The sequence below is a fragment of the Plectropomus leopardus genome, chromosome 17 (assembly GCF_026936395.1).
Source record: "Plectropomus leopardus strain MGB_pleo_1.0 chromosome 17, ASM2693639v1, whole genome shotgun sequence".
Lineage (NCBI taxonomy): Eukaryota > Metazoa > Chordata > Actinopteri > Perciformes > Serranidae > Plectropomus > Plectropomus leopardus.
Window position 1 is genome coordinate 14,317,144 of NC_142192.1, and position 26,974 is coordinate 14,344,117.

Consider the following 26,974-nt stretch of genomic DNA (forward strand, 5'->3'; position numbering starts at 1 on the left):
GAGTATAACTGACATACACCCTCCCACACACAGATACATACTCTGAGGCTGCTCTTTGTTTACTTTTGGAAATTTGAGCCAGGTAATGCGGTGACGTAGCTCTACCGAGCACCCTCTGCTTATTTCCCCCTCCCCCTCCAGACTATTACATTTAGAAGTGAATTAAATTTACAACACACGACATAAGTACGCATTAAAATGATACTGACATGTCAGTTGCACCAGATCAACAGTTAAAATGTGATGTTTAATCGCTCTTTTCTCTTGTCGGCTGGTCAGCAAATGAAAGGTGGAAGTGATGCAATGTTTTTATGCACCTGTGCCCCCTCCTCCCACACACACACATCCATCCACACATCAACCTGGTAGTACTGAGGAGCAGGACGCGCGATCCATTGGGTGGAGCAGCAGCGTCGCGTGCTGCGGAATACATTCAGTAGGTCGTTAACGCTGCGCGCGGTTTGGTTGCAGATGCAGGTCGCTGAGTGTGAGCGCGAGGAGGGGGGAAATGGCGAACGGGCGCGGGCGGCGGTGCGCCTTGTGAGGATACAGTAGACACCCGGAGCGGTGGCAGGCGGCAGCTCGAGGACAGACGGGAGAAGGAGAGGAACCATGGAGGACTCTGAGCCCGCAGAGGACGGCTTGCTCGCGGGCTTGCGGTGGAACCGGAGCGCACGGGACCAGGCTCAGCTCAAACACAAAATCCGGGACCTGCCAGGGCTACTCAAGCACGGGCTGCACCTGCGGAAGAAGAGCGTGAGTATTTCAAAGCGACCGCTGACTTTTGTCCTTCCGTGTTTTTTTTATGTTTGATTAGCAACGGGCTGACGGTTTTATCTTTTCAACCGTGAGTTTTCCCTGCACTGCTCTGTGCCGTGAGGCTGTTTCGTAACCCCGTCACGACTCAGGTGTTTTCATTTTGTTACAAGCATTACTGTCGCAGAGGCAGTGTGTGCGTGCGTGTGTGTGAGTGTGTGCGCGTGCTACATCCATAATAACTAGAATTGCTGTTGGACACCATACCTTCACACTCCGGTAGTCAAGGCAACACTACCCCCCCGCCCCCCTTCCCAACAGATTCACTACATACCTACATACATAAAAATACACACTTAAATTTCTTTATACAGGCTGTATCTGTGCAGCTACACAACTGATAATTATTTCAGTTAATGATGAATTTGTCTGCTGATTTTTTTTAATCACCTGATGTCAAATGTCCTTGTCAAGTTTAGGTGATGTTTGCAAATTCCTTGTTTTTTCTCCAAACCATAACCCTTTGAAACCTCAGCAAATTTGCTTAATTTCTTAAAAGAACATGTGGGGAAGACGATGAGAAAAGAAAGAAAAAAGAAATAATAATAAATAAATAAGAAGTTTGGAAAAAGTACAAGAAAATTACCGTAAAATTACGAACAACAGCAAAAAACAAAAAAGAAATTAAAAAACAAACAAACAAGGAAATGACCTGTAAAAAGTGTTAAAAAATATAATAATTTTGTAAAATATTTAGAAATATGCAATTATAATAATTATGACTAGAGTTTTTCCCTTGCTTTTTAGTCTTTTTTCTGATACATTTCCCTTAGCTTTTATTCCAAACAATTTTCTAAGTCTACTAATTTTTTTTGAAATGTGTGAAACATTTTTTTTTTTACCATGTTGCTCATTGCCTTTTCCCCATGTTTTTGAAAGAAATCGCCTTGCTTCATTTTCTCAGGGTTCAAAGGTTTAAATACTTGTGAATAGCATCTGAAAGCAGCACAAGAAAAGTTATGTTGCACCAGGTTTCAAACGGTTAAAGATATTCAATTTGAAATCATAAAATACTGGCAGCAGATTGCTTCACATCTCTTTTCTGTTGATCTATAATTTGACTAACTGTTTCCGTTATATTCTGTAGTAACCTAAATAAACTAGTCTAGCAATCCAAATTGGACAAATTTATAGATCAATTATAAAATATTTGTAATTTTTATTAAAAATGTGTTTTAATTAAAACTAATTTAACCTGAAAAAGTGTTAAGTATTACGTGGACATGAATAACCTGTTTAGGGGGCTTATCCAGGTTATATTCATATTGTTAACATGTGCACACAGAAATCAGGTTATTCATATTACCAGTGTACATACCAGTGAAATTGCAGTACAGTTTCTCCCAAGGTACTCCAGCTTGCATATTTGGGTTTGTCATAAACTGAATATGGTGTTTGCAGGCTCAAACACATTAACAGGATACTCCAAAAACCAGATCTTAAACGGGTTTTTCATGTCCATGTAAACACACTCACTGAGACAAAAAAATCTTATTTACAAGAGTGTCCTGGCCAAGACAGGTAGCAACAAATAAAACAATGTTGCAGACAAACAACATATAACAGTTACAGACAAAAACAAATTACAAATTCACATAAATGTGTGTGTAAATGTGTGTGACTCGTTGTGGCCAGTTGTGGAACGAGCACACAAACATGACAAGCCAAATATCTGCTCACACTGTCAGCTCCACTCATCTTCATCATCATCATCATCATCATCATCATCATCAGTGGCAGCCAGGAGAAAACGTGTCCCTGATTGCCTCTGTGGGAATCAGGGACAGAGTGCCAAGACTTCCAGTCCCACTGGTGCCAAAAAATATGCTAAAAATATGCAACATTTGTGGTGTGAAGCCCAGGAGATGAACAGTTTATGTCATGTTACAGCTTTTTATTTTGAGTGATGTTTAAAGGACTTACATTTCGAAGCTGCTTCGTGTTCCTGTCAGCTGTTTGATTAAAATGATTAGTGTGGTACCAAATGAACCATATAAACTGCAAAACAGACTATGCAAATTAGCAGTGGGCGCTATGGTCCTAAAAAAAATCATGATATTTCAGGGCATTTTAGCCGTAATGATATTCTTGATGACATGACAAATAGGAAAAAAAGATATTATTAATAACATAAAAGTGTCATAGTTATATATTTCACAACAAACAAAAATTACATAATTTCTTCAGTTTTCAAACAACAACAGTAACTCAGAGTGAGATTCAGAGTCTGTATAGCCTAGAATAGAAATATTACAACAAAATAAAATCACAAATTACGCATCCAAACCATTGCCAAATACTAAAAATACCCTTGAATCTATACCCAATGTAATGATAGGACATCATTATGTCAACAAGTGAAAATATTTCTTTTTCTATTTGAAATTATAATGGTATTATTGGGTTCTATATGATATGGCACACCCCTAAAGCAAATGTAAAAGTCTAAGAAGGAGTCCAAAACATAATGAAACCATAGAGAATGGATGAATGAATGGGTTACTTGACTATTACAGATGTGTCAAAATTATGACTCTACACCAGTCACATCGAAGAAGCAGACTGTTTCAGTCATTTCACTGTCTCATCTTTGTGTTTTTGTCCATTGCCTGAACTGAAGGGGAGGAAAGAAGGGCATACTGAGCAGATGAAGAAAAAATGTGGCTCTCCTCCTCCTGTCTTCGTCTAACTTAGTGTGTGTGCATGTGTGGGTGAGTGTGATGAGGCGTGGGTAAGTAGTGTAAAGGTATGGCTGTTCTGTGCAGGCTGGTTCTCTCCAGACACTGGCAGTTGGCTATGCTTCACCTGGCACACACACACACACACACAAACGGACCCACACTTGCTTTTATATTCACATATGAATTCTCCAAAAAAAGGAACTACACAGATTGTTTTTGCACGTCACTACTGTGGCACTCAGAATTTGAAATCTAAAAAAGAAAATACCGACACAATCTGAAATCACAGCATCTATTTGTTTACTTTTCTTGTTAATCCATGCTGAGTCTTCAGCTAGTGTTTCTTTTTCTTCTAATATTTGGGCCCCTTTTTAAAAAAATCTGACATAAGCATGTTTTCTCATTACCTCATGTGCTTGTTTGATGTCTGCTCACAGCTCATGAAGTGAAGTGAACCTTTTGTGTTGGTACAGAGCCATCTGTCGCCTTTGGTTCCAGCCTGCAGCAGCCTCACCTTTGAAAATCCTGTCTTGCATTATTCTCTGTTGTGACTTGCTTTGGTATTCAATTATTAGTCCTTTATTAGCTACAATACAACAGGACCTGAGATTTGCTGAAAGGAACTGACTTTTCAACTTTCAGTGCACTTGCCACTTAGGTGCCCTGTACAGGTAAGAGTTGACACAGCTCAGTCAGGTGCACGGCTGCCCAAAGGGTGGTAAAAAGGGGGAGGCTATCTAGGGCCCAGCTGCCAGAAGGGGGCCCATGGACGCTGGTCATAATCATGTTCATCCAAAGCAATGACTTGAATTTGAATGAATGACTTAAATGAATTTTATTTTGAATGAAAACATTCATAAACATATAGCCACTTATTGGCCATTTACCTGTACATATATGCAGTGGACTTAGTTTTGATGTTGTCAGAGTTAAAACATGAATGTATGAGCTCACTGGTGAGGAAACGGAGGGTCAGGCTGCTATTGCTTTGGCTGGCCAGCAACTAGCTGGACCGGAGAGACAGGTGCTGACAGGTCATGCTGACTGGCAGTGATTTTTGCTTCTCAAAAATCAGGCAGTTTTCTGAAACTAGTTTTCTGTGGATTCTTAGTCTTGGGGGGTGGCACAGTGGTGCGCTGGTTAGCACTGTCGGGTCTGAACCCACTGGCTGGCTTCGGTCCTCCTGCATGGAGATTGCATGTTCTCCCTGTGAGTTGTCTTTGTCTTCTTCCCGTCCACGCAGGTTAGGTTCTTCTGACACCAAATGACCCAGAGGTGTGAATGTGAATGTGATTGCTTGTCTGTCTCTATGACTACATTCAGACTGCAGGCAAGATAGATTTGTTTATCAAATCTGGTCTTAAATACAGACTGTCTGCACTGTTATTTGCAAGTGATCAGATCGCATTTGTATGTTCTGACATCAAAAACCTGTCTGCATGGGTTGCTGTGGTAACGACGTAGATGTCATAGGCTAACATAGCTACGCTGGTGACGTGGCTTCCCAGTGTGGAAGCATAAGAAATAGAGATCTGTCATTTCACCCTTCAAACAAACTCGCTGTAAAGTGCGATTGTTTGGAGGTGCCTGCAGAGTGTAAGCAGACACTTTATTTTGCCGTCTGTCCATGGACTTTTGTTCTCCATGTTGTCCTCCAAAGTGTTCAACTAGTAGCAGCATGGATTCTGCCTGGTACTTCAATCACTCTGGATTTGGCATCTTTGTTGTTTGTTGTGTTGTGAGTGACACAATCCAATTTGAGACGTCCAGAGTGACCCGACTGAGACCACCTGTACAAATCAGATTGGAAATGCATTTCAAACCACCTCCAAATGTGGGATCTGACTTGCAAAAAATAGCATTTCATGGGAGTTTTTCGCAGTCCTGCTTTGTAAAATCAATCTGGATACAATGTGGATATGCCAAACAACGGATGTAGGCTGACACATGTGTCAGCTCTGTGTTACTCCCAATGTCAGCTGGGATCCCCACCCTCCTCCAGCGCCCCTGAATAGGTTCAGCAGGTAGTCTTGGTTGGATTCTGACACTGAGCAGAGGAGGAGCTGTCAGCACGAGACATGAAACTTTATTCACAGATAAAGCTGCCAACAGTAATATGAAAATAGAAGTCTATAAGGCTCTAATGCTGTATTTGTGTGTGTGTTGTTGCAGTTGGCCTTCTGTGCGTTTTCATTCTTAATGCAAGCAAAGAAAAAGATGCATGTTAAAGGTAGAGAATGTGTAAATACGCAGTGGTGCAATTTTCACAAATGATCTTAACACGCAGTCGAATCATGGTGCACCTCCAGTTTAATAATGCCATTTTGTTTGGGGTTGCAGCTTCCTCGTCTTTCTTGCTCCCTGTAATGAATTTATGGCAGACTACACTCTGGAAATCATATCCCTGCCCCCAGATGATGCCAGATTTTTCATTTTAAAATAGGTGTGAAATAAAAAAAAAAACCCAACTTAATCTTAACTCTCAGTGTGTAGTCGAAGCTTCTTGTGGATTAAAATGTGAACAAAAACACAATAACAATATTTTGACCCAAAAAAACTGTATATAAATGTACAGTATGCAGTTCCAAGCACACAGTTTATGCTTTAAAATGAGATTATTACAGTCATAATGTAGGAGCAGATTTTATGAACACTGTCTTGGAGGATAGTTGATGATATTCCTCAGAAGATTATCTCATTTATACATTGTACATGCAGCAAAACAGTGACTTGTGATGTGTTGTTATGTCTGCCAGCAGTATTTCACATCCATAACTGCATTATACCTTCGGATAAGAAAGATGAAAGGACAAGTGAGGGGTGGAGAGAGGGGCTCAACACAAATTCACACACGCTTACTGTATAAACTTACACCCATCATCAGGAGAACGACTGTATTTGACTGAAAGGATTAGAAGTATGCTAATACTGCTAAGACCATATCCACAACTTAAATAAAGTTAGGAAAACAATTTACGTAGATTTTAGGAAAAGATGCAAAATAGTACATGAACCTCAATAAAAGAAAAACGAAAAGCAAATTTAGATTTTGCTGTTTCTCAAATACTTTAGGTATTTAAATAAAGTCACAAAAGCAGTTTCCCGACAAACTAAATGAGAGTTTGATTTCTACTTTGATGTAAAAAATATGATAATTATTCATATTATTGATTGGTTATGGTTTGGTGAAGGAGTTCAAATATTGGGATGCATCTATTTCCAAAAATTATGACTATGAACCCTGGTCTCATAATGTCTAAAAAGGTTGTCAGTCAGTGTGCAGTCTACTTCTGGGAACATTTTGGTCCCCAGAAGAACACTGCAGAGTCAGCGCTCCTTGCTTTCACGCTGGTCTCCGGAGTAAAATCATTACACGACGTCAAGTTGTCCTGTCCGCTTGCTGAAGATGTGTGCGATGTGTGCAGGCAGCCCAGAGGAAGAGAGGCTTTGTCCAGTCAGACTCACCGACAATGTTATCCTCGGCTTATATTATAAGTGGTGAATTTTAATTTTTGTTCAGTTTACAATTATACAAGACTAGTACATTTTTGCTTAAAAATTACTTACTAAATAATTAATTGATCAAAATTGTTGCTTGTATATTATCTCTTGATTGATAACTCCTAATAATAGTCTGTTATTAACCCTTTGAAACCTGAGCAAATTGGCTTGATTTCTTTTACAGAACATGAGAAGGCAAGAAGCAACATAAGAAGAAATGAACCACAACTGAAATTAGTACAAGAAAATTACATAAAAATCGGCACAAAAAAACCCACAAACCACAAACAAACAAAAAAGAAACAACAAATGGGAAAATAAAAAAGATTAGAATTTAAAAAAAAAATAAAAAAAATTAAATTTTCTATAATTATGATAATTAGAAATATAGTTCTCTGGAAGTTTTTCCCTAGTTTTGTGGAAAAAAAATATCTAAATCTACACGTTTCTTGCAATTTGTGAGACATTTCTTACCCAGTTGCTCATTGCCTTTTTCACCATATTCAAAAGAAATCAAACGAGGGTTTAAAGGTTTAAATCTTGTGAAAGGCGTCTGAGTAAAGCAGACGAAAAGTGATGTCAGTAAAGCTTTCAAACAAGTATACTACAGATCACTAAAGTGTTGGAAAGCCAAAGGTCATGTGTGCTGGCAGAAAGGTGTGGGTTGACAATTGGGTTTCCTAATAGCTCAAATGTGTGTGTGTGTGTGTGTGTGTGTGTGTGTGTGTGTGTGTGTGTGTGTGTGTTTGTCCATTGTGCTGTCGCTGCTTTGATGTCTCCATTTTGACTTCCTTGTATGACAAATCTGTCGAGGAGTCGACAGGAGCTTAGTGTGAATGTGAAGAGTGTGTGTGTGTGTGTGTGAAGAGTGTGTGTGTGTGTGTGTGTGTGTGTGTGTGTGTGTGTGTGTGTGTGTGTGTGTGTGTGTGTGTGTGTGTGTGAGGGGGCTTGCCGAGCATACCATGCTCCAGCCCTTTACTGTGCTCAGCAATCTAATCTGAGAGTAATCCATTTCTTGCAGATAATGACCTCGCTCTCTTCTTCTCCCTCTCTCTGTATACACACTTTGAAGTCATCACACAGATAAGCGTGTCAGCATGTGCTCTCTCTTTATAGCTCTCATTCCTCCTCATTCATCTTCTCTTCTCCTCTGTCACTCTCTTTCGGCCTCCGGTACTGACAGCAGTACACTGTGATGGAGGAGTGTATCTTTGTGAGGAAACTAAGGCACAGACAAAGAGACTCCAAGAACATGGCCAGCAGACATTTCTCTCGTCGTGCGACACAGTATGAATGAAACTTCTCTGGTGCTGGCATGTCTTGAGCGAGAAGAGATGATGGCGGGGAAACAAAGACCTCCCGAAAGATCTGTGTTCACCAGACCGGGAGACAAAGAGATGGAGAGATAAGATAGGGCGACTGAGACAAAAGAGAGAAAGAAGGAGCAAGACAGAGATAGCGAGAGTCAGGAACAATTTATTTAGTCTGTGTGCTTGGCTGGCTGGTGTGCTCTACTTAACCCCCAGTCCAAACACTGCATGTCGTCATACACACAGACACAGAAAAAAGCTCTCATCTTTGCTGATATCTCGGAGGACATCCACCCCGAGCTGGAGTTTTTCACAGCCAAAAAACTGAGCTCTTTTGAAAATGTTTTCCAGCATGGATAAATCTCACACTTCAGTCTTATGTTTTTTTGTGAATGGGGAAAAAAAACATGCTTTTGGACTTAAATCACTTCCATCTTTCTCTGATCTGTCATTTTAAATGTCAATATTAGGGCTTTAACTGATGATGATTTTCATTGTCGATTAACACAGATCATTTTCAAGATTAAACAATGAAAAGTTTGGTCTTTTAAATGTAGGAAAATAAAAAAAAAGCAATTTCTTGAAACTAAAGATAGTGTTTTCACACCCAAGTGTTTCCCACAGGTGCGAAATATACTTTAGAAATAATTATATATATATATACAGTATATATAAAACAAATATGTGCTACTTTTAATATAATATTAAGGTTTATTCAGTATTTCTATTCTACAAACAATAAATACATTACAGTGTGATGCTCTTTTCTAATTAGACGTAAAGCTAATCTTTATTATCTTTTTGTCTCTGTGTCTGCTGCTCTTTCTTGCTCTCTGTTTAAACACAACTGAAAAATATGTGTAATAAGTAGGCTATGTAATAAAAAAAAAAACATGATCCCAAATTGCCTCGATAATAGGCTATTTCTAATGAATATAATGAATGGGCAGATTTTGAGATTTCATTACATGGGGCCTAAAAATCAGGGGAATTGAAACTCCAGGTGGACAGCTGAGAGTGGGGCAGGACAATCAGTCGAGCTGGCAGGCTTTGGATGCACATTTCATTATTTATCACAATCAGATAATTTATATCAAATATAATACATACTTGATAATAGATAAGTAGCCAGATTCGCTCATGGCTTGTGGAGAAAACAGATCAGAAACTATCGCTGGATCATGAGCTGATATTGTGTCTAAGGCTGTTTCCCTGTTGTTATGTCAGTTCCCAGTATCAGCGTTTAGCAGAATGAACTGGTATGGGACTGGAAGTGCAAGGGGAGATAGTTAATCTATTGCTGGTGGCATCCTTATAAAAATAATGGCACATATGTTCATATACCTGTAAAGTCCATGTGTAGTAACACTACTTTGCTTGTTTTGTCCAACCGACCATCCAAAATTTGCTGGTAGGTGAGTTTTGTTACCTTTGGACAGGTCACTGTAGCATTTTAATGCACAGGCATGACAGTAATGTCAATATTGTCCCGTAACTCTTGGTAAAAAAGCAAAAATTCCTCTAAATGTGACATTATTCCTTTAATGTGGAGCAGGTGTGTTATGATACAGTCACTTACTCTGGATAAGGTGTGCGTGCAAGTGTGTATCTTCGCTTGTGCGTTTGAGTGTGTGACATCCCACACAGTATCATCGCTCTAATGAGGATCACACACACTGCTCTACATCTCTCTAATCATCTATTTCATTTTCTTGCGACTCAAAGCTACGGACGTGCATTTCTCTCCCTCTCTGTCTTTGTCTCGCTCACTTTTTCTCCCTTCCATGATTACAATTAAAAGGATTCCTCCATCTCTCACCGCCTCATCTCTCTGCCTCGCCATCTGTCAGGCTCATATCCCCTGTCATATATTCATAGACTGTTGTGATTTGTTCAGCCTCCCTCTTTTCTTTCTCCTCTTGCACACTAATTCATTTGTATTTCTTCATCTCCATCCATCTTCCACAGTTGCTTAGGTGCTTTTCATTTGTTCCGCTCACTATTCGTCATCAGGCGAGGGGCATCAGCGGTTTCTAGCACAGGCACAGTTTCCTGGGTAGTTTTCCAAGGGGAATCAAACCCACAGCTCTTTCAGAGATCCCGCTTCACTGACTGAGCGCACAGACCAGTTGCACTACGATTGCAGGAGGTTCCCGTCTGTGTGTCTGTAATGAAGGCTGGCAACGTGATCCTCATCCTAATTCAATTTTGTTTTTATCAGCGATGGTGTTCTCAAAGCTGATGCCCATATCTGATATTTTCTCACACCTTATGCACTGATGATGATATTTTTCTAAGACTGACTTCAAATGCATATGCAAGACAAATGCTAAATTAAAATGTATAAAATATCTTCACTTTTATTGTTATTGTCAAACTCTTGCCTTGGCTTTATTATCTTTCTGAAAGATAAGCAGTTTCCCAGTTTAGCATTCAGGATTATTCTGTGCGTTGCTGCATTCATTTTACCCTCTATCTTCAAAATGTTTGAAGGCCCGCTGCAGAAGAGCACGCCCTCTGCATGACACTACCATTACAAAGCATTTAGTAAGATGATCAAAAACATTCATTTTGTTCTCATCAGACCAACAAAGCTTCTTCCACTTTGTTTTACAGTTGTTTGCCGAGTGTTTCCATCCGAGCCACTTCATCACTGCCCTTTATGCTTGGACACTCAGTTATTGAGGATGGCTGTGCCACATTTTTTCAATCCATTTCAGTGCCTTGAAAATTCACAGATTGGTACTTTTAAATAGTCTTGAATAACACTTGAACAACACAGGTGTAAATATAACTAAATTAATGATGGATAAAGGCCATTTAGCTGCTTTAGTTTCAGGGTCCTGCTATTGTGCATGCTGGCTCACTGTCACACTCTCACAATCATGGCTCACTGGGACAATTGAATATAACAGAGCCATGGTTGATGGTATTGGTAAGTGAACACCTGTGCCTTTTCTATCAGACAGCTGAAAATGTCTGTGAAAAAAGGTCATATTATCTGGGTTAGTTATATAGTCGTAGCCAAGAAATTGACTCTCTCAGCTTTTGGAAACTGCAGATCCAGATGTATTTAACCTAAAATCACTTGTCACACCTTGATTACACAAACATGATCTCTGGTGATGTGCGTGTTAGTGTAAAGGTGGTAAATATTAATGCAAACAGTCATGTGTGCTTTATGTTTACTTTAATCAAGATACATCAGTAGAGATTTCTCACACTGACATCAATGAATTGTTGTCTGTTGATCAGTGTCGTGAAGCCTCGACAGGAGCACAGTGATTCAGGGCTGTAAAATAATAAAACATGAAAGCGTTTCAGGGAGGTGAATGCTTTATAGACACTGTAAAGGTTTCCCTGAGTGGGTTGTAAGATAACTGATTAAGCTTTTTAGATATGGCAGACTTTAAAGGGTAATTATTTAACCTGGTTTATATTTTCCCACATTTTTTGGGTGACTAATAGAGACACTTTTTGAAATTGGTCAAGTATTGAGTAAAGTGCTGCTGCCAGAAGCTGCAGAACAGGCTGTAATCGTAACCGTTCGAGGCCAGTATGCAACATAAATTATGTCCACTAAAGTCTCCAGAGATAACCTTTTGGTTTAAACTTTTAATTTTGAATTTAGTTTTAGTTTTTCTTCTGGTTGTCTATGTAAGTTTCTAGTACTGTTTCTAGTAATGTTCACTCAGTCGTGAACATTATCAGCTCCTCGATCTAGTCTTCTTTCGCCTTTTGTGATGCCTGCTATTTGACCCAAAGCAACTGCCAGAGTGATCTCAGCACGGCAGAGCAAAATCTGTGTGTGCTTACGTAGGCAGCAACCGCTTCATACCCGTTACTCTAAAACATTTCATTATCAGATACTGGTAATTGTAAATAGTTATAACCTTCACAGTCAGTGCTGATGTTTTACATCATTTTTAACATTTGAGTTGAATGTTTGATTGATTAATAAAAACATGGTATGAAATATAATCTTCAATAATTATTCTTTTTGTTTGTTTGAAAATGGGTGTGTGAAACATTTGAAACACGGTTACATTTCAGCAGTGGAGCAAAACCAAGACGGGGTTTTTCTAAATTTCATCACAGTGTGCTACACTTCAGTGGAATACAAAAACAGATGTAATGCTGTTTCTGCTCTATTTGATGTGACACTATCATTTTTAATCTGGTTTATGAGCAATGTGTCACTACCGTGTCTACACCGTCATCTAGCTCCTCTGGCACCATAATAATCCATAAAGATTAAGAGTTTATCTCTTGATTGAGGAAGTAGAGGTGGAGTGGATATGCCTGGGGCAAAGGCAACAACATGTTGGCATGATGGTAGAAGGGATTTATTGTGCTGTCACTGTTATATAGTGACAGTTGGGCTGACAGTTGGGGAATTGAACTGATATTTTTATTGCCGTTTAATTTTCAACTGGTTTTGCATTGATGAGTGCTTGAGTGATTATGTGTCATTGTAAAAACATTTAGGTCATATAAGCAATGTGCACTTTAAAATTAAACATGAGTGTCCACGTTTTTTAAGTGTGATAGCGTGTGTTGCAATATTACTTGAATAAATGAGCAATGGTTGTTACTGCTGTTGGTTTAAACAAAACCTGACTAATGATTTAGGAATGGTAAAACTGGTCTTTCTCACCTCAGAGTCTTGTTTGTTTAGCATATTTACTGTGTATGCGTCATTGTTTGACAGCTTGTGTGTATTATGTTTCAACAGCAATCACCTGACACAATCCCTGGGCCGAGCACTGGACCTACAGTACACAAGGTGAGAAAACACACATGTACACACACACACAATCAGGTGATGTCATCCTTTTAGTTTGGCACTGAAGCGAAAAGTGTGTTTGTTTAGCCCCAATACAAGTGTGACATCAGTGGTGATATTACCTTGGGCTTTTTCTAAACTAGTTTCACATATTGCAAACTCACACACACACACACACACACATACATACACATACACACACACACACACACACACACACACACACACACACACACACACAGGGAGAGGCTTAATTTGTCATGCATCACTATAATGCGGTTTAGCAAATATTTCACTGCACTCTGAAAAGGCCTCAGGGCTTAAATATCTCACTTGAGTATATTTTTCTTTGAACATTGAAAACATTAGCTGAAGAAATAAAAAAGTTAAATAAAAAAGTAAAAATGAAAGGAATCAACATCTAAAGCTTATATGCTGCTTATTTATTTGCACTTCTTGTTACCCCTGTGCCAAAGAAAAAAAACCCTCTTTGTGTCTGCTTGGTTGTTTGTCCTTAAGCACTGTGGTATTAGTTATTGGTTGCATTTCAGTTGATGCTCTTTTCTATCTTGCCTCAAATAGAGATGACTATATCTTAACACCGATATGCCTCATGAGGCCGGTAAAACTACTTTTCCATGAGAACTTAAAAAGCAAAATGCTTGCAAACAGAAGCTCCTCACTAAATCTTAGCCAGTTTAAGTCTCCCAGCCTTTGTTTTTGTTACAATATATTATTCTGGACGTATTTACCAAGAATTGATTTAATCTTGTCATTAAAATCTGGAAGAGTCAATAAACTATGGAGATTAGTTTGGCCTGTGTGGCCTATTAATCACCTCAGACTGATTATCAAAAAGGCATTTTTTTAGATAGAAGTTCATGTCACATTTGACAAATTTTGTAGCACAGCTTTAAAATCTTGAGCTAAATATGTTTATACAAAGGTAGAATTCATTTGTCATGGTTTACCAAAACTAGAACTGCTTGCCAAGTCATTTTGTTGTATTGGCAACACCCATATCTGAAGAGAATGCCGATCGAGGCGCAGCAGACAACAGTGTGTGTGAAGTGAAATTTGAGGTCTGGCTGTGTGAGCCTGAGTCAAACCAGGCTCTTTGTTTGAAGGGCACCTTGTTGCCACAATGGTGATTAGTAATTCTACTTTCAGCAGTGCACAGACTGCAGATGATAGTTAGGATGATAACTAAACAGCTCCTTAAAGCAGTTCCCAACTGGTGGGTCACAGTCCAAATGGGTGTTGTAGGTCCATTCTGAATGGCTCGCAAGTTGTGTTGCAATGTGTCAAGTTTGCACAAAAAAAAAAAACCTTTATTTTGAAGTACAGTGAACATCCAGCACAGAGCTTTTATCATGGAGTGCTGTTTCTGTTATTCTTACAGTATGTTTTATTTATTTGAGTTCAAAGCCAGCATGTTATTCACATTTGGTGAAATAAAATGAAAGATATGGAAATTTCCAATGTTTGGATCTTGAACTTATGACACAGGAGTTGGTTTACTGCCCTAAAGGAATACTTCAACCCAAATGATCATTTTATATCAATTACTCACTCTGTCACATTGATTTCTTGAATAAAACATTGTTTTTCTTGCATGCCTCCACAACAAACAAAAAATCAAAAAATGGAGATAATCCCTAATTAATTGAAGTCATGGTGATTGTGTTCATCAAATTATCTGTTTAAAAATTCTCAAACAACTCATGCAGTGTAATTCAAGTATCATTTATCCAGTCACATGGTCAGTATTTCCCAAACAGATAGCTCTTTTTGACAGTGAACTGAACTGAAAGCCAGACTCCATTGACAAAAACAGTAATTTTACCTCGCTGAACATGGGAGCTGCTGGTCCACCACTGCCTCGAGATGTTAATATGTTTGTTTAATTGTGTGACTTTGCTGAATACAAACTAACCCTTCAAAACACCAAAGTTACACAATAACAGGAACAAACCAACTGATTGAGGAAGCAGTATACCGGCAGCTTCTGTGTTCAGTATATTAATGTTTTGTCGATGAAACCTGGCTCTAATGATAACATTATGTTCCACTTTTAGTTTAGTTCCCTGTCCAAAAGGGCTGTCTGTTTGGGAAGTACTGATTACCTGACTATTAGTTAAATCTGCACTATACTGCACGAGTTGGGTGAGAATTCCTAAACAGGTGTTCTGAAATAGCTTTGTCGTTGTTAAACGTGGTCGTCTATGACCTCAATTCATGAAGAATTTTTGTAAACATCTTTCTTGCCTTTTACTGGCACATTTCTGCATTTCTTGACACATTATGGTACAAACTGTGGATCGGTAAAAGCACAAAACCATCTGCAAGAATGTTTACTGTGTCGTGCTTTTATGGCTGCACGTGTGTCCTTTTGCATGTCCACAAGACAAAAACAAAACGGGTACTCACACTTAGACACATCACTGTATAGTGCTACCTGGAGTAAAAACTTAACAGGATTCCTTTGATGTTGACATGGGATCAGTTTAAACCAACAAATGTTCTACTATCCTACTATAAAAGTTAAAGTGACTTAAGCTGCAGTCACTTGCAAAATCTGCTTCCGTGTAACAAATTTGTAACAAAATTTAAATTGAGCCTCATAAAGCAATCTCCACTCTGTCGCATGTATGAATGAAACGGAACAAACAGCTCATGTAAACAGGTTAATTGAAATACTGTCTTATTCATTATAGCATCAAAAGCAGGATTATGGCAAAGTGTATAGACGCACTCAATGTTTAATTCCTCAGGGGGAAAGGAATCGAGCTGTCCTTGTGAGTCCGTCAATGACAGCTACACTAGTTCTCTGCAGTCAAATTTACATGTCCAAAACAATGTTGAGATAGGATTTTTGTCATCTTTGTTGCATTTAATAGTTTTAAGTGTTCAGATTTTGAAAAATCAATTTTGATGTGGTTCTCTGTGTGTCTCAGTCTTGTTCCCAGAGTTTTCCATGTGCCGGTCGGGCTGTGAGGAATGCCTTCCTCTCTCATGGACCGTACCCAGCTAAAGACAAGATACACCTGGCCAGAATCATACGGTACACTTGTCTCTGTGTTTGTGTGTCTGTCTGTGTGCAGGGAGGAATCGATGTGTCTGGTGAAGCATGTACACTGACTCACCAGTCACTGTTGAGCCCCGTCCTGATTGGCCAGTCAAGTTGTTTATGCAGTAAGATGAGCAAGTGTGACGTAGACGTTATATAGCAGAGCACAAGATGCTCTGGGAATACATGCACTCTCATGCAATATACCACACAGACAATGAATTCAGATGCATGCAAAGACAATGTGAACATCTGGACATAAATATAAATAGGTACTCTTATACATCAGCGCACAAACACCCACACAAACCCACACACTTTCACGAGGAGTTTATCCGGGGGGAAAGCAGACGGAAAGTATTCAGTGTATTTAGAGGAAAGGGCTTACAGAGAACTAATGAATAATCAATGGATATTGATTAAATAAAAAAGATAAGCTTTGTACTGAGGGAAGAAGCGTGTCTGTGTGTTTGTGTGTGTGTGTGCGTGGACGTGTGTCTGCGTGCATGTGTGGCTGCAATTGTGCACTAAAAATGTGTGTGTGTTTTAACAGGCGTAGCTACGTGGGCGTGGAGCTGGTGCAGTGGCTGTGTGAGCAGTGTGTGTACGTGCGCTGTCGGACTACTGCTGTGCGTGTCTGGCAGGTGCTGCTGGAGCTGGGAGTCCTGCTGTCTGGTAAAAAATCAACCACACACACACACACACACACACACACACACACACACACACACACACACACACACACACACACACACACACACACATACACCTTTATGCACACACTAACATGCCTGGAGGTTGGAGTGTGCCTCAGAATTTATGGACACCTTCCAGTGACATCAGCAACAACCTACACATCCGTAAAAAGAGAAATGATGAACCACTTCACCAGGCATTTTCCAACAAAACATGGATGGGGCAGGCGCCCCATGTACAGAGACTGAGTGCTCACCGCAGAAGTCGTAGGTTCGACACCGGCCTAGGCCCTTTGCTAGGCCGGAAAAATATCTTAAAAAAAAAAAAAAGAACAGAGAGATGAATTCACTGCTCTATTTACTCCCTTGAAGGGAACCTATTATGTTCTTCTTTTTGTTCTGTCATATATATAATATTTAATAATAATATATTTTATCACACACTGAACCCTATGATAAACTGTGAATTTACTGTCACTATGAATCACCATATTACTTTACTATAGGTTGTGTTAAAACTATGCATTGTTGTCAATAAGATATTATATTTAAAGACAGTTAAAGAATAAGCAAACCTGTTCCTTGTGAGGCTGCCTGCTTTTGAGATTTGCTCAATTGCAGTTCACCAGTCTGGCTACTAAACCATGACACAAACAGTTTAATCAGGTTTTTATTGTTGCCACCATGTCTCTATTCTTTCTCTAGAGCTCAGAAGAGTCTGCTATAAACCATCAATGCATGGTTTACATTTCTTTCTATCTATTAAACATTTTATAATAACATAGGCTCCCGTTTTAGTGCACCAATGTACAATGCCTCAAATGGCTGTTTTCGAAGAGCAGCAACTTGAGGACCTGTAAGTTGCTAAACTCATGCATTAAATGGCTTGTTTAATTTATTCAGTACTCAATTCTTAATTAACTGTGTATATTTGTACAAAATATAACCATGCTTGCATCATTCCCTCTCTATAGCATAGACTGTCACTTAATGATGATGCAGGATAGGTGAGATTACATGGTGGAGGCAAGTGTAAAGTGTATCATCTGAATCTTTGATTACACTGTAATGACCTTTATAAACAGTATATCTTCATAATGTATATTGAGCGGTGTCATTGTCCACATACCTGATGAAAACCAATTTTTTGGTCACTGTGAAAATGATAAAGGGAATTAAGAAAGACTTCATGAATTCAAGCAATGTGTTGTTTGCTGTTCAAATCTGTTAAATCAGGAGAAACTAATTGATGTGTGGTGGAATTTCTGACACTGGAGAGGAACCTACTACTTCATCTTTTTTTGTGTCTGTTCTCTCTCCAGTGGACCAGCGGGTGGTGTTTTCGGACTCAAACTCTTACTATCAGTTCAGCTTTGAGGAGTGTGACTCTGCCTCCTGTGACTTTCGCTCCAATGAAGGGGAGTGGCCAGAGGCAGTTAGGCTCCTCCTTCAACTTGCCCCGTATGTCCAGTTTCGCTCTGGAGGCGGGGCCAACAGCCCGTAAGTATCTATTAAAATCTGATTGCAAGTTACGCTTTGATGGATGCTGGTAGAGCTTTCACTTTTTCACAGAATCAAGTTTGGACAAAAAAAAACGCTTAATAAGTTTGAATCAATGAATTAATCGTCAACTTAACTTTACATTGTGAAAATGACACAGTTCGGTCACTTGATGTACGAGCCAGCAAGAAATTTCAGATTTGTTGTAAGGCAGTTTAGTTTAAACCACCTCACCTTGGTTTTGTTAACAAAATGACTCACACACATTATATCTCAGATTATTTGGTGTCAAAATGAGAGCTGGAATCTTCCTCTCCACGCTACACTTAGCCAAACAAATACAGGAGTTTGTGTGGCTGTTGTTTTATGCACAGCTTGCAAAACGTATACAACTTGTATGTAGTTCCCTCCATATTGTGGTAACATGGATAACAACAGTGTAGTTTATGAAAGCCCCTCGTGAGACTACAAAGCACAGCCTGTTGTGCTTTTACTGTACACTGAACTTGGAATTTTAAAAGGCCATTACATATTAAATATATTATATGTTTCTAAGCTTAAATGGTTGTTTGAATGTAATTAAAATGTGACAACTCTAATAGATAAACATATAATATATTAGTCATGTTTAACAGTCTCAATGACAGTTTAGCAGTTTTCATTGTTGTCAGTGGGTCATTAGAGCCAACAATTTTAAACTTTTGCAAAAAGTTGAGCATAGTTGATGGTGAATGTGACCTGGTTGTACTGCAATGGATGATCTCCACTGACCTGAAGTTGAAGCTCGTAGCTCTGGTTAAAATATCAAAGTCAAAGTGACAGTGATCCCACTTAGATTTATGATTGAGGTCATTTGTCTGTCTGATGATTTACCATGAAAAGTGACAAGTCACTGCATTTGATTTAGTGTGGACGTGCTTGCAAGTACAGTACTGTTTTGCCACACACACACACACACACGCACACACACACACACACACACACACACACACACACACACACACACAAAAACACACTCCCAAGATCTTCCTTAAATCCCAGCTAGAAACCTAATCTCTATTCAGTGTTTTAAATCCTCAATCTGCTTATGTGGGAGACACATTGATGTGCAAGTGCACACACCTCCGCATCCATATAAGAAATACACTCATACATGAGATGGGCTCTCTGACACACACACACACACACACACACACACACAGAGTAGTGTCAGCCAGAGTTCCCTACTTTGCTGCTCCTGTGTGTGGGATTCCTGCTGAGGCTGCTACTGAACTCAATCTGTCACTCAGAGAAAGAAAGAGAGAGTGAGACGGCTAACGATAAAACTAGAGTATATATGGAGAGCGAGCGAACAAGAGCACACGTCAACACATTCATCCGTGTGTCAACTTCAAAGGGTGTATTTGCAGACACCAGGGAGCAAAAACGACAGCGAGGGGAATTGAATGTCATACTTACTAACATAAATCTCATGTAACATACTGTATGTACCTTTGTGTTACTTTCTATACATTATAGGGGATGTCATGCAAACCAAGAGGCCACAGCATTTCCGCAGGTTGGCCTGGTGCAGAGGGTTGGGTGGGAGAGATGGGAAAGATGGAGGTTATTTTAGGTAGCACCCTTTTGTCTCTAACTGATTTCATTTGATGGTTTTTCCCCCTCTATCTGTAGTCCTCTGGTATGACAGCACAACGCTCAAAAATGGACCAGTTTTACATGACAAAGTGGTTTGCATATATTTATAATAGTGTTTTTCATGTATTCTCATATGAAGGGATGTAGAAATACTTTTCAGGTTATTGCATGAAATTACGTCTGAAAAAGAGCTGTTGTTTCATTTTCGTAGATTAGACATAGATGAGATTAAGCATTCATCATGCCTGCTCTGTCTGTCACTTTGACCCTGCCGCTGTCTGTGTTCGTCTTTGACTGGCGCACCATTTCTCTGCAGGCCCCCTCTCTCTATCCATCTCACACCCTCCCTCCCTCCCTCTTTGCCTCTCGCTCTCTTGTTGGTGTAAAGGAGAATAGTTTTATCTGTGAGGGGAAAACACCTGATGTAACTTGACTGGCTGCTGCCAAGAGACTTGAGGATGCATTGGTTCATACACTAATCCGGTGGTTAAAGCTGATTCTTGATCCTTGTTGAAATTGTAAAAAGGATAGAATTACCGGAGGGCTAATAAAATGCAGTAATTTAAATAAAATCCTGGCAATGAGCACTGTCTGAACCTGCCCGAGCGTACAAGTGTGTGTTAAACAACCTTTTAAAGCCCTGTTCAGCAGTGCTTATGGCTTCTAGATTTCCTGGGGTTCCTGAGCCAATAATTAAATGAAATCCGTTTAATCAATACTTTTCAAAATATTTAGTCAGGTTGCTTTTTATACTCAAAAATATCTTTATCTAAAAACAACAAATATCCACTTTGAGGGGGATATTCTCCCGAGCTTTTCTCAACCCAAAAAAGTATGTATGTTCTCACCCTGTGTTTTTGCTTCCAAATTACAAACAAAAGAAATACACTTAAGATGCTGCAGCAAGATTTTAAGAGATTACCCTTCCTGGTTAGAATTCCTTCAGTGTTAATTATTCAGACATTTTTTACAAGGAGCCAAATTATCTGCTGAGGTCTCTTCCTCTCCACAGCAAATGGACAAAGTGATTAAAAAAGTTAAAGCACTGAAGAAAGCAGTTTCTCTTTTCAAGTCGGTGTTTCTCAAATGCTGTTCAGCATAAGATGGGATGCTAGCCCAGCAACTGCTAATGTATACACCTACTTTCTAATTCAGACGTTAAAAAAGAAACAGACCTCATCATTTAACCCGGTGCAACGCTGAATAAATTAGTTCCATGTTAAAAAAAGTCAATGCGAAAACGCAAATGGCCCTATCTAGAGATATAGAGCCAGCAATTTCAGTTGAAAATGATCTGCTCCCTGTATTGATATAATCAGCTGATTCTTAACAATATTTCATTATTATTTTAGTAATTATACACTAAAGAAAAGATACTTACTATATTATGTTTCATTTCTGACAAGAGATCCCCCTAAATCCCACACACTGGACCTTTAAATGCAGATCTGTGTAACTGATGCTCGTGCCTCTCATGAATTATGGCTCTCTATCTCTTGCTGTAGTTTAATCTACTGAAGCAAGCATTAAATTGATGCTGATAACTTCATACTTGATAAGGCAACATTAGCTGACTGTTCGGCCTCCTGCTTGTGATTTCTCCTTCAGTGAGGCCTAAGAACAACATGTTACTAATTAAAAAGGGGTTATCTTCTCTGTATCGTGTGTAGAAGATGTTTCTATGTGTGTGTCATTATTAAGTTTGTGTCAACACTGCCAGCAGGTCTCAACAGATTGCTGTGTCTGAACAAATGTATTTGCCACCAGGCACAGTGTGGTCATTAAAGTTGATTAGTTTATTGTTTATATGCTGTAGTGCTGGCTAGAAATACATGTTCTTTCGAGGCATACATTTAACAGGAATCTAATGGTTTCAAGTCTACTACATCTTTAAAAAGGTGCTGTTAGAGTCAGCATTACACAAAAAACATGTCTCCGTCTCTCTCTATCTCCATTTCAATTCAATTGTCTTTCAATTTAACAAGCTTATTGGCAAGAAAGTCCCTCTGTCTCACTCTCTCTCTCTGCCTGTGTGGCTCACATTACAGTGAGGGAAAAACTTGCATATATAGTGCTTTTTAAAAGAGCTGTGTAAGGAGAGGGCATTAAAGTTTAACCATGAAAAGATGTCCTGCACACTGCCCTTGCAGCAAACGTCACCATATTTGTTAATTTAAAGTTTAGTCAACGTCAAGTTTAGCCCGTCGTGAACTGATGCCAGAGGAGTTAATGTTTCAATACGAACACTGCTAGCACACTAAACTTTACACACTGATTTCAGTCCTTTAGTGCACAGTGTATCAGTTGCGTACAACTTCCGTATGAAGACAAAACACACGGGAGGGACACAGTAATATGAGCACCTGCACAGTATAATGTAATCCAATACAACAGCCCTGCAACAAATACACTTCAAGGCTTTGTGTTCAGATTATGTTTAGTTGAATATTTTCTCACCCATTATACAAACAATACCTAAACGAAAAAAGCAGACATTTCTACCTTGTTAATATTATGCTGTGTGCTACAAAAACGACTTGAGCTATAGTGCCAGCTTCACAAATACACATTTTCAGTCAGGGCTATTAATGAATATTTGATGCAAAAATCTCCATTATGTACACGCATACTTAATTGTTTGGTGTAGTACAAGGTGGCGCCAGTTGATAACAGTTAGGTTTCCAGTTTTCCTGCCATCTCTGCACATCATTGTACTGGAGGTGCAGAATTGCCCGAAGCTAAAATATGACACCTAAGCTTGGGAGAAGGAAAACACGCTTGCCTTGCATGGTGCTCTGGTCCAAAAAGGGTAGAAAGGAACATTTTTGCTGAAGAGCTTATGACAGAGATTACATCTTCCTCCTCCACAAATGGCACCATCTGCATTGCGGCTCAATCTTTTAATTCTGCATTAGATTGGTCACATTCAGATCACAACCAGATTAAAGTATGTGGTTATATGTATTTTTTTGGAATGGCACTGCTGAAACGAAGGTCTTTCCATAAAACTAGGCTGTCTATGCAGTATAAAGATGCAAATACTTGGACATTGGCACTACGTGACTCGGACTGTCCTGAGTACCATTTTGTGGGCTCTGGAGCTTGGGCATTAATCAACAGCAAATAATCTGATCTTTGGTCAGCGGGAGAAATGTTTGATCTGAGTTTGACTTTTGAGAGGGCCAGCTCTCTCTCTCTCTCTCTCTCTCTCTCTCTCTCTCTCTCTCTCTCTCTCTCTCTCAGTCTGGTTCTATACTCCTTGTGTCCAAAGTAGCAGGCGTATGAAAATGCAAAAGTCTAATCTGTAGTTCGAGTTTCAGAGATCATTTACACTTATGAGCCACATTATTATGATACAAAGCTGGTTGGAAATCGTCAAAGTATTCCTCGAGAAATCTACATGAAAAACAGGGCAACACGTTGTTTACAATAAGAACTGGAAAGCTTTTAATTGGGATCTTTAATCACAAAATGTGACAACATCTTGCAGCATGCACCTTTGATGAGGAATAAAAAGGGAGCCTCTGAAAGCACCAATCATGTTAATCCTCTATCAATACGATTCTGTGCTGCTTAATGATTGGTGACACACCTCCCACTGTGCCTTTCTTCCAGCTCTGGTACAGTCAGGCTCATGGTGAGTCACCAAATTGCTAAATAAATGCCGGCTGAAAATCTTAATGACCCTGATGAGAATACATTTAGCATGCTGACTTCAAATAGACTTAGTACATGTCACGATCCACAACAAAAGACATTAAATTGCATCGATAAATTCCCCTTGTTCATCTAGTTTTGTGAGATGTTTGAGCATCTGTTGACTTATTTTAAAGGAGACAAGAGTTTTTTAACTGTAGATACTGAAAGCAAAGCAAAAACAGCAAACTGCTTTTATTGCGACAGTAAAAATATGGTATTTTCACACTCCTTCAAGGCATCTGTTGGGCTACCTGCCTCCGTCTTTCTCCGTCTGTGCCAGAGACGATAGCTGAAGTGTCAGGCTGTGGGCTACATGTTATCACCATCTCTTCTGCTTCTGCATCTATCATTCCCTTATCAGATTACAGTGTGTACACACACACACACACACACACACACACACACACACACACACACACAGAGGCACAGTCACACAGTGCTTCAGCTTCTTCCCTTTAAAACTATTACTAGTGCCACTGGGATCTGTTGATAAAATCCAAATTGTATGCAAATTGGTCTGTGTGAATGTGTGCTTGCTTGAGAAAGTGTGCGTGTGTGTGTCTTGTACGGGGGTGAGGCAGTGTGTGGGAGACCAATCCAAACAGTGGTTTTGTAAGAGAACATATTAGATGAGGGGCCCTCGGGTGCAGTCTGCCGCTGTTGAAGACAAACTCTACAACCTCATATTATTGCTGTGGGAATAACGCCGAGCTTACCCCAAAACAACCACCTGTTTATACAGCACACACACACAAATGGAGGCATACACACAAATGTATTCACAGATGCACTCGGGTTTGAAAAAAAAATCTGTAGTACGAGTTACACATCTATATACATTCTGAACACATGTACACACAGCCGCCGCAGTGCTGCAGACACACACACACACACACACATAGCCTCACTTACATCAATAGAAGGGTGTGTCTGGGAGCTATTTTAAATGAAAACCACATGAAAGAGAGAAGCGGGGTGAAGAGTGATGCTCCATACAAAGACATCTGAGCAGCAAGGAACTAGAAAGACAGATGGGAGGGAAAATAAAACAGACAGATACCACTCCGAATAGAAAAAAATATACTCAGCTTTATGCTTATGCTTCATGTTTAGAGCTGCAACAATGCATCCCTTGATTTAGGGCTTGCCGATACAGGCACTATCTATTTTTTCATACATTCATACCCTCTTGACATGGTATTCAGTATATATATATTCAGTATATGATGATATACATAACAGTAAAAAAGGAAGCACCTGGTAATTAAAGTCATTGTAGCATGTATGCATGTAAGTCTTGCTGGGTCTTAATACTTATGGTTTATAGAATATCGAACAGAAAGGAAATAAGCAACAAATATCATTACATAATTTGGCTGAATGGAGATGATGTATAAAATTAAATTTATGAGGCTAAAACAGCTTTTGTAGTTGAAGGAAGTCATCTCAAGATAAAATTTTATGTGTCGCTACTCCAAAAAAGGGGCAGAGGCATTTTTCTTTTTTAAGTAGTTCTGTAACATTATCCCCAAGGCAAAAAATGGAAAAGCTAGAACAGTCTGTTAAGTTCAGAAAATTACATCATTTTACTGTAAAGCAGCCTTTAAAACCAGGATTAAAAAACACTTGCAATATTACATTATCCAAAATATTAGGTCCCTGACACACCAAGCCGACAGTCACACTGATTGGCAGTTCATCTAATCGGACGAGGAAGTGAGGAAAGCAAATAACTAAAATGTGTGAAATCAAACAAACTTGTTACATTAGGTAAGATTATATTTTTACCCATTGAGCTCTTTAGCAGAAACAGTATGTAACTGTTTTTGTTATTTCTAACTTGCGCACGGTAAATATATGCCTTGCTCTTTGAACATGGGGTTGTATTAATGTGCTAACTGGATCCTGTCAGTCTTCTGATTTCCCTTTTTGAATGATGAATACAGAATATCTGCTAATATGGAGAGTTATTTCCTTTCTCACAGGTACAGAACAAATGCGCTAGTTGGATGTTGGCTTTAGTGTCTTTTTAGTGTCTTCAGGTGCAACTTTTTGGCCAAGACACAAGCGACACAAGGCAATACAACCACTGGCCTTTGTTGCTACTAGTTCTTAGATGTTGGTTAAGTATGTCTTGGCCTTAAGATGATATCTAGTGTCATATCACAACATCGATACAATATCAATATATGGCCTGGCCCTATGTTGATGTGTTTTAAATGATTTTTCTTTTGTCTATAAACTGTCAGAAAATGGAGGAAATAGTCATCACAGTTGCCTGAAACACAATGTGATATCTTCAATTGGCTTGTTTTGTCAGAAACACAAAGATTTTCAGTTTGTCAATGAATTAAATTGAAGAAAAACAGCATATATTCACATTTTGATTAACTGAAACCACATATTCTTGTTAAACTGATGTTAAAACAGTAATTTTCAGTTCGGTTAATTTACTTGTAATTATATTTTATAAAATAAAAAAAGCTTAAGTTTAGGATTTAAATATAGTTGTCAGGTCTTATACTGTAAATATCTGTCTATTCTTCTCTCAGTTCATTTTGTTATCAGATTCACTATTGTTTTGGTCTTTGAGAAACCAGTTAGCAACCACTGGGAAGCCACTGTTTGATCTCTTTTGTTTGGATATGATGTGAAGGTTTCTTTATACAAAGGGTGGAACAAAGAAAAGTGACCACAATCCACTTAAATCAATTTGAATATACTGAAAAATGTGAAGGTCAACAGGTAGAAACATCCAGCTAAGAAGTGGATGTTTTCAGACTGTAGTTCTTCTCCAGGTTTACCAGGGGGCAGCGTAGAGAGGACCAAAGTCCTGCAGCAAACTTATTTCTCTGGAGAGTCAGAATAATGCACGTCACTTGAAAGTAAATCTTTGTGTGTGTGTGTGTGTGTGTCTATCCAAGGTCAGAGGAGGACTCTGAAGGCAACAGGGACATATGCAGTGAGATTCTCCAGATGAAAGCTCTCGAGAGGCTCACTTCTACGGTCAGTGTGTGTCTCATATTGCTTCTTCATTACAGCAGGGTTTCTGCAGATCCTTAAAAAGTATTGTCTTGTAAAATATCAAAAATAATTGGTTAAAAAAAACAAATGTGTCTCACATTACCATCACCCTAAGAGTTGTGTTTTATGTTACAATTAATGTTTTGGTAAAATTGTCTCTGACCCTAACTGATTTTGATTAATGTTTTTATCTCTGTAATAAATTTGTAAAATTGGCCATTAATTTAATTCCGAGTGGCGTTAAACAAGTCTTA

General features: G+C 39.1%; 1 protein-coding gene across 1 annotated transcript in view; it reads left to right on the plus strand.

The window, feature by feature from the left end:
* Window positions 1–282: 282 nt before the first annotated feature.
* The window catches only part of rapgef5a (Rap guanine nucleotide exchange factor (GEF) 5a), a 62,532-nt gene continuing 35,840 nt past the window's right edge, over window positions 283–26,974 (plus strand). Inside the window, exons 1-6 of the mRNA XM_042506013.2 lie at window positions 283–756; window positions 13,044–13,094; window positions 16,052–16,158; window positions 16,718–16,839; window positions 18,182–18,359; window positions 26,621–26,702. Of these exons, the coding sequence (XP_042361947.2) occupies window positions 613–756; window positions 13,044–13,094; window positions 16,052–16,158; window positions 16,718–16,839; window positions 18,182–18,359; window positions 26,621–26,702 (684 nt within the window). The 5' untranslated portion in view covers window positions 283–612. The remainder of the gene's footprint in view (window positions 757–13,043; window positions 13,095–16,051; window positions 16,159–16,717; window positions 16,840–18,181; window positions 18,360–26,620; window positions 26,703–26,974) is intronic.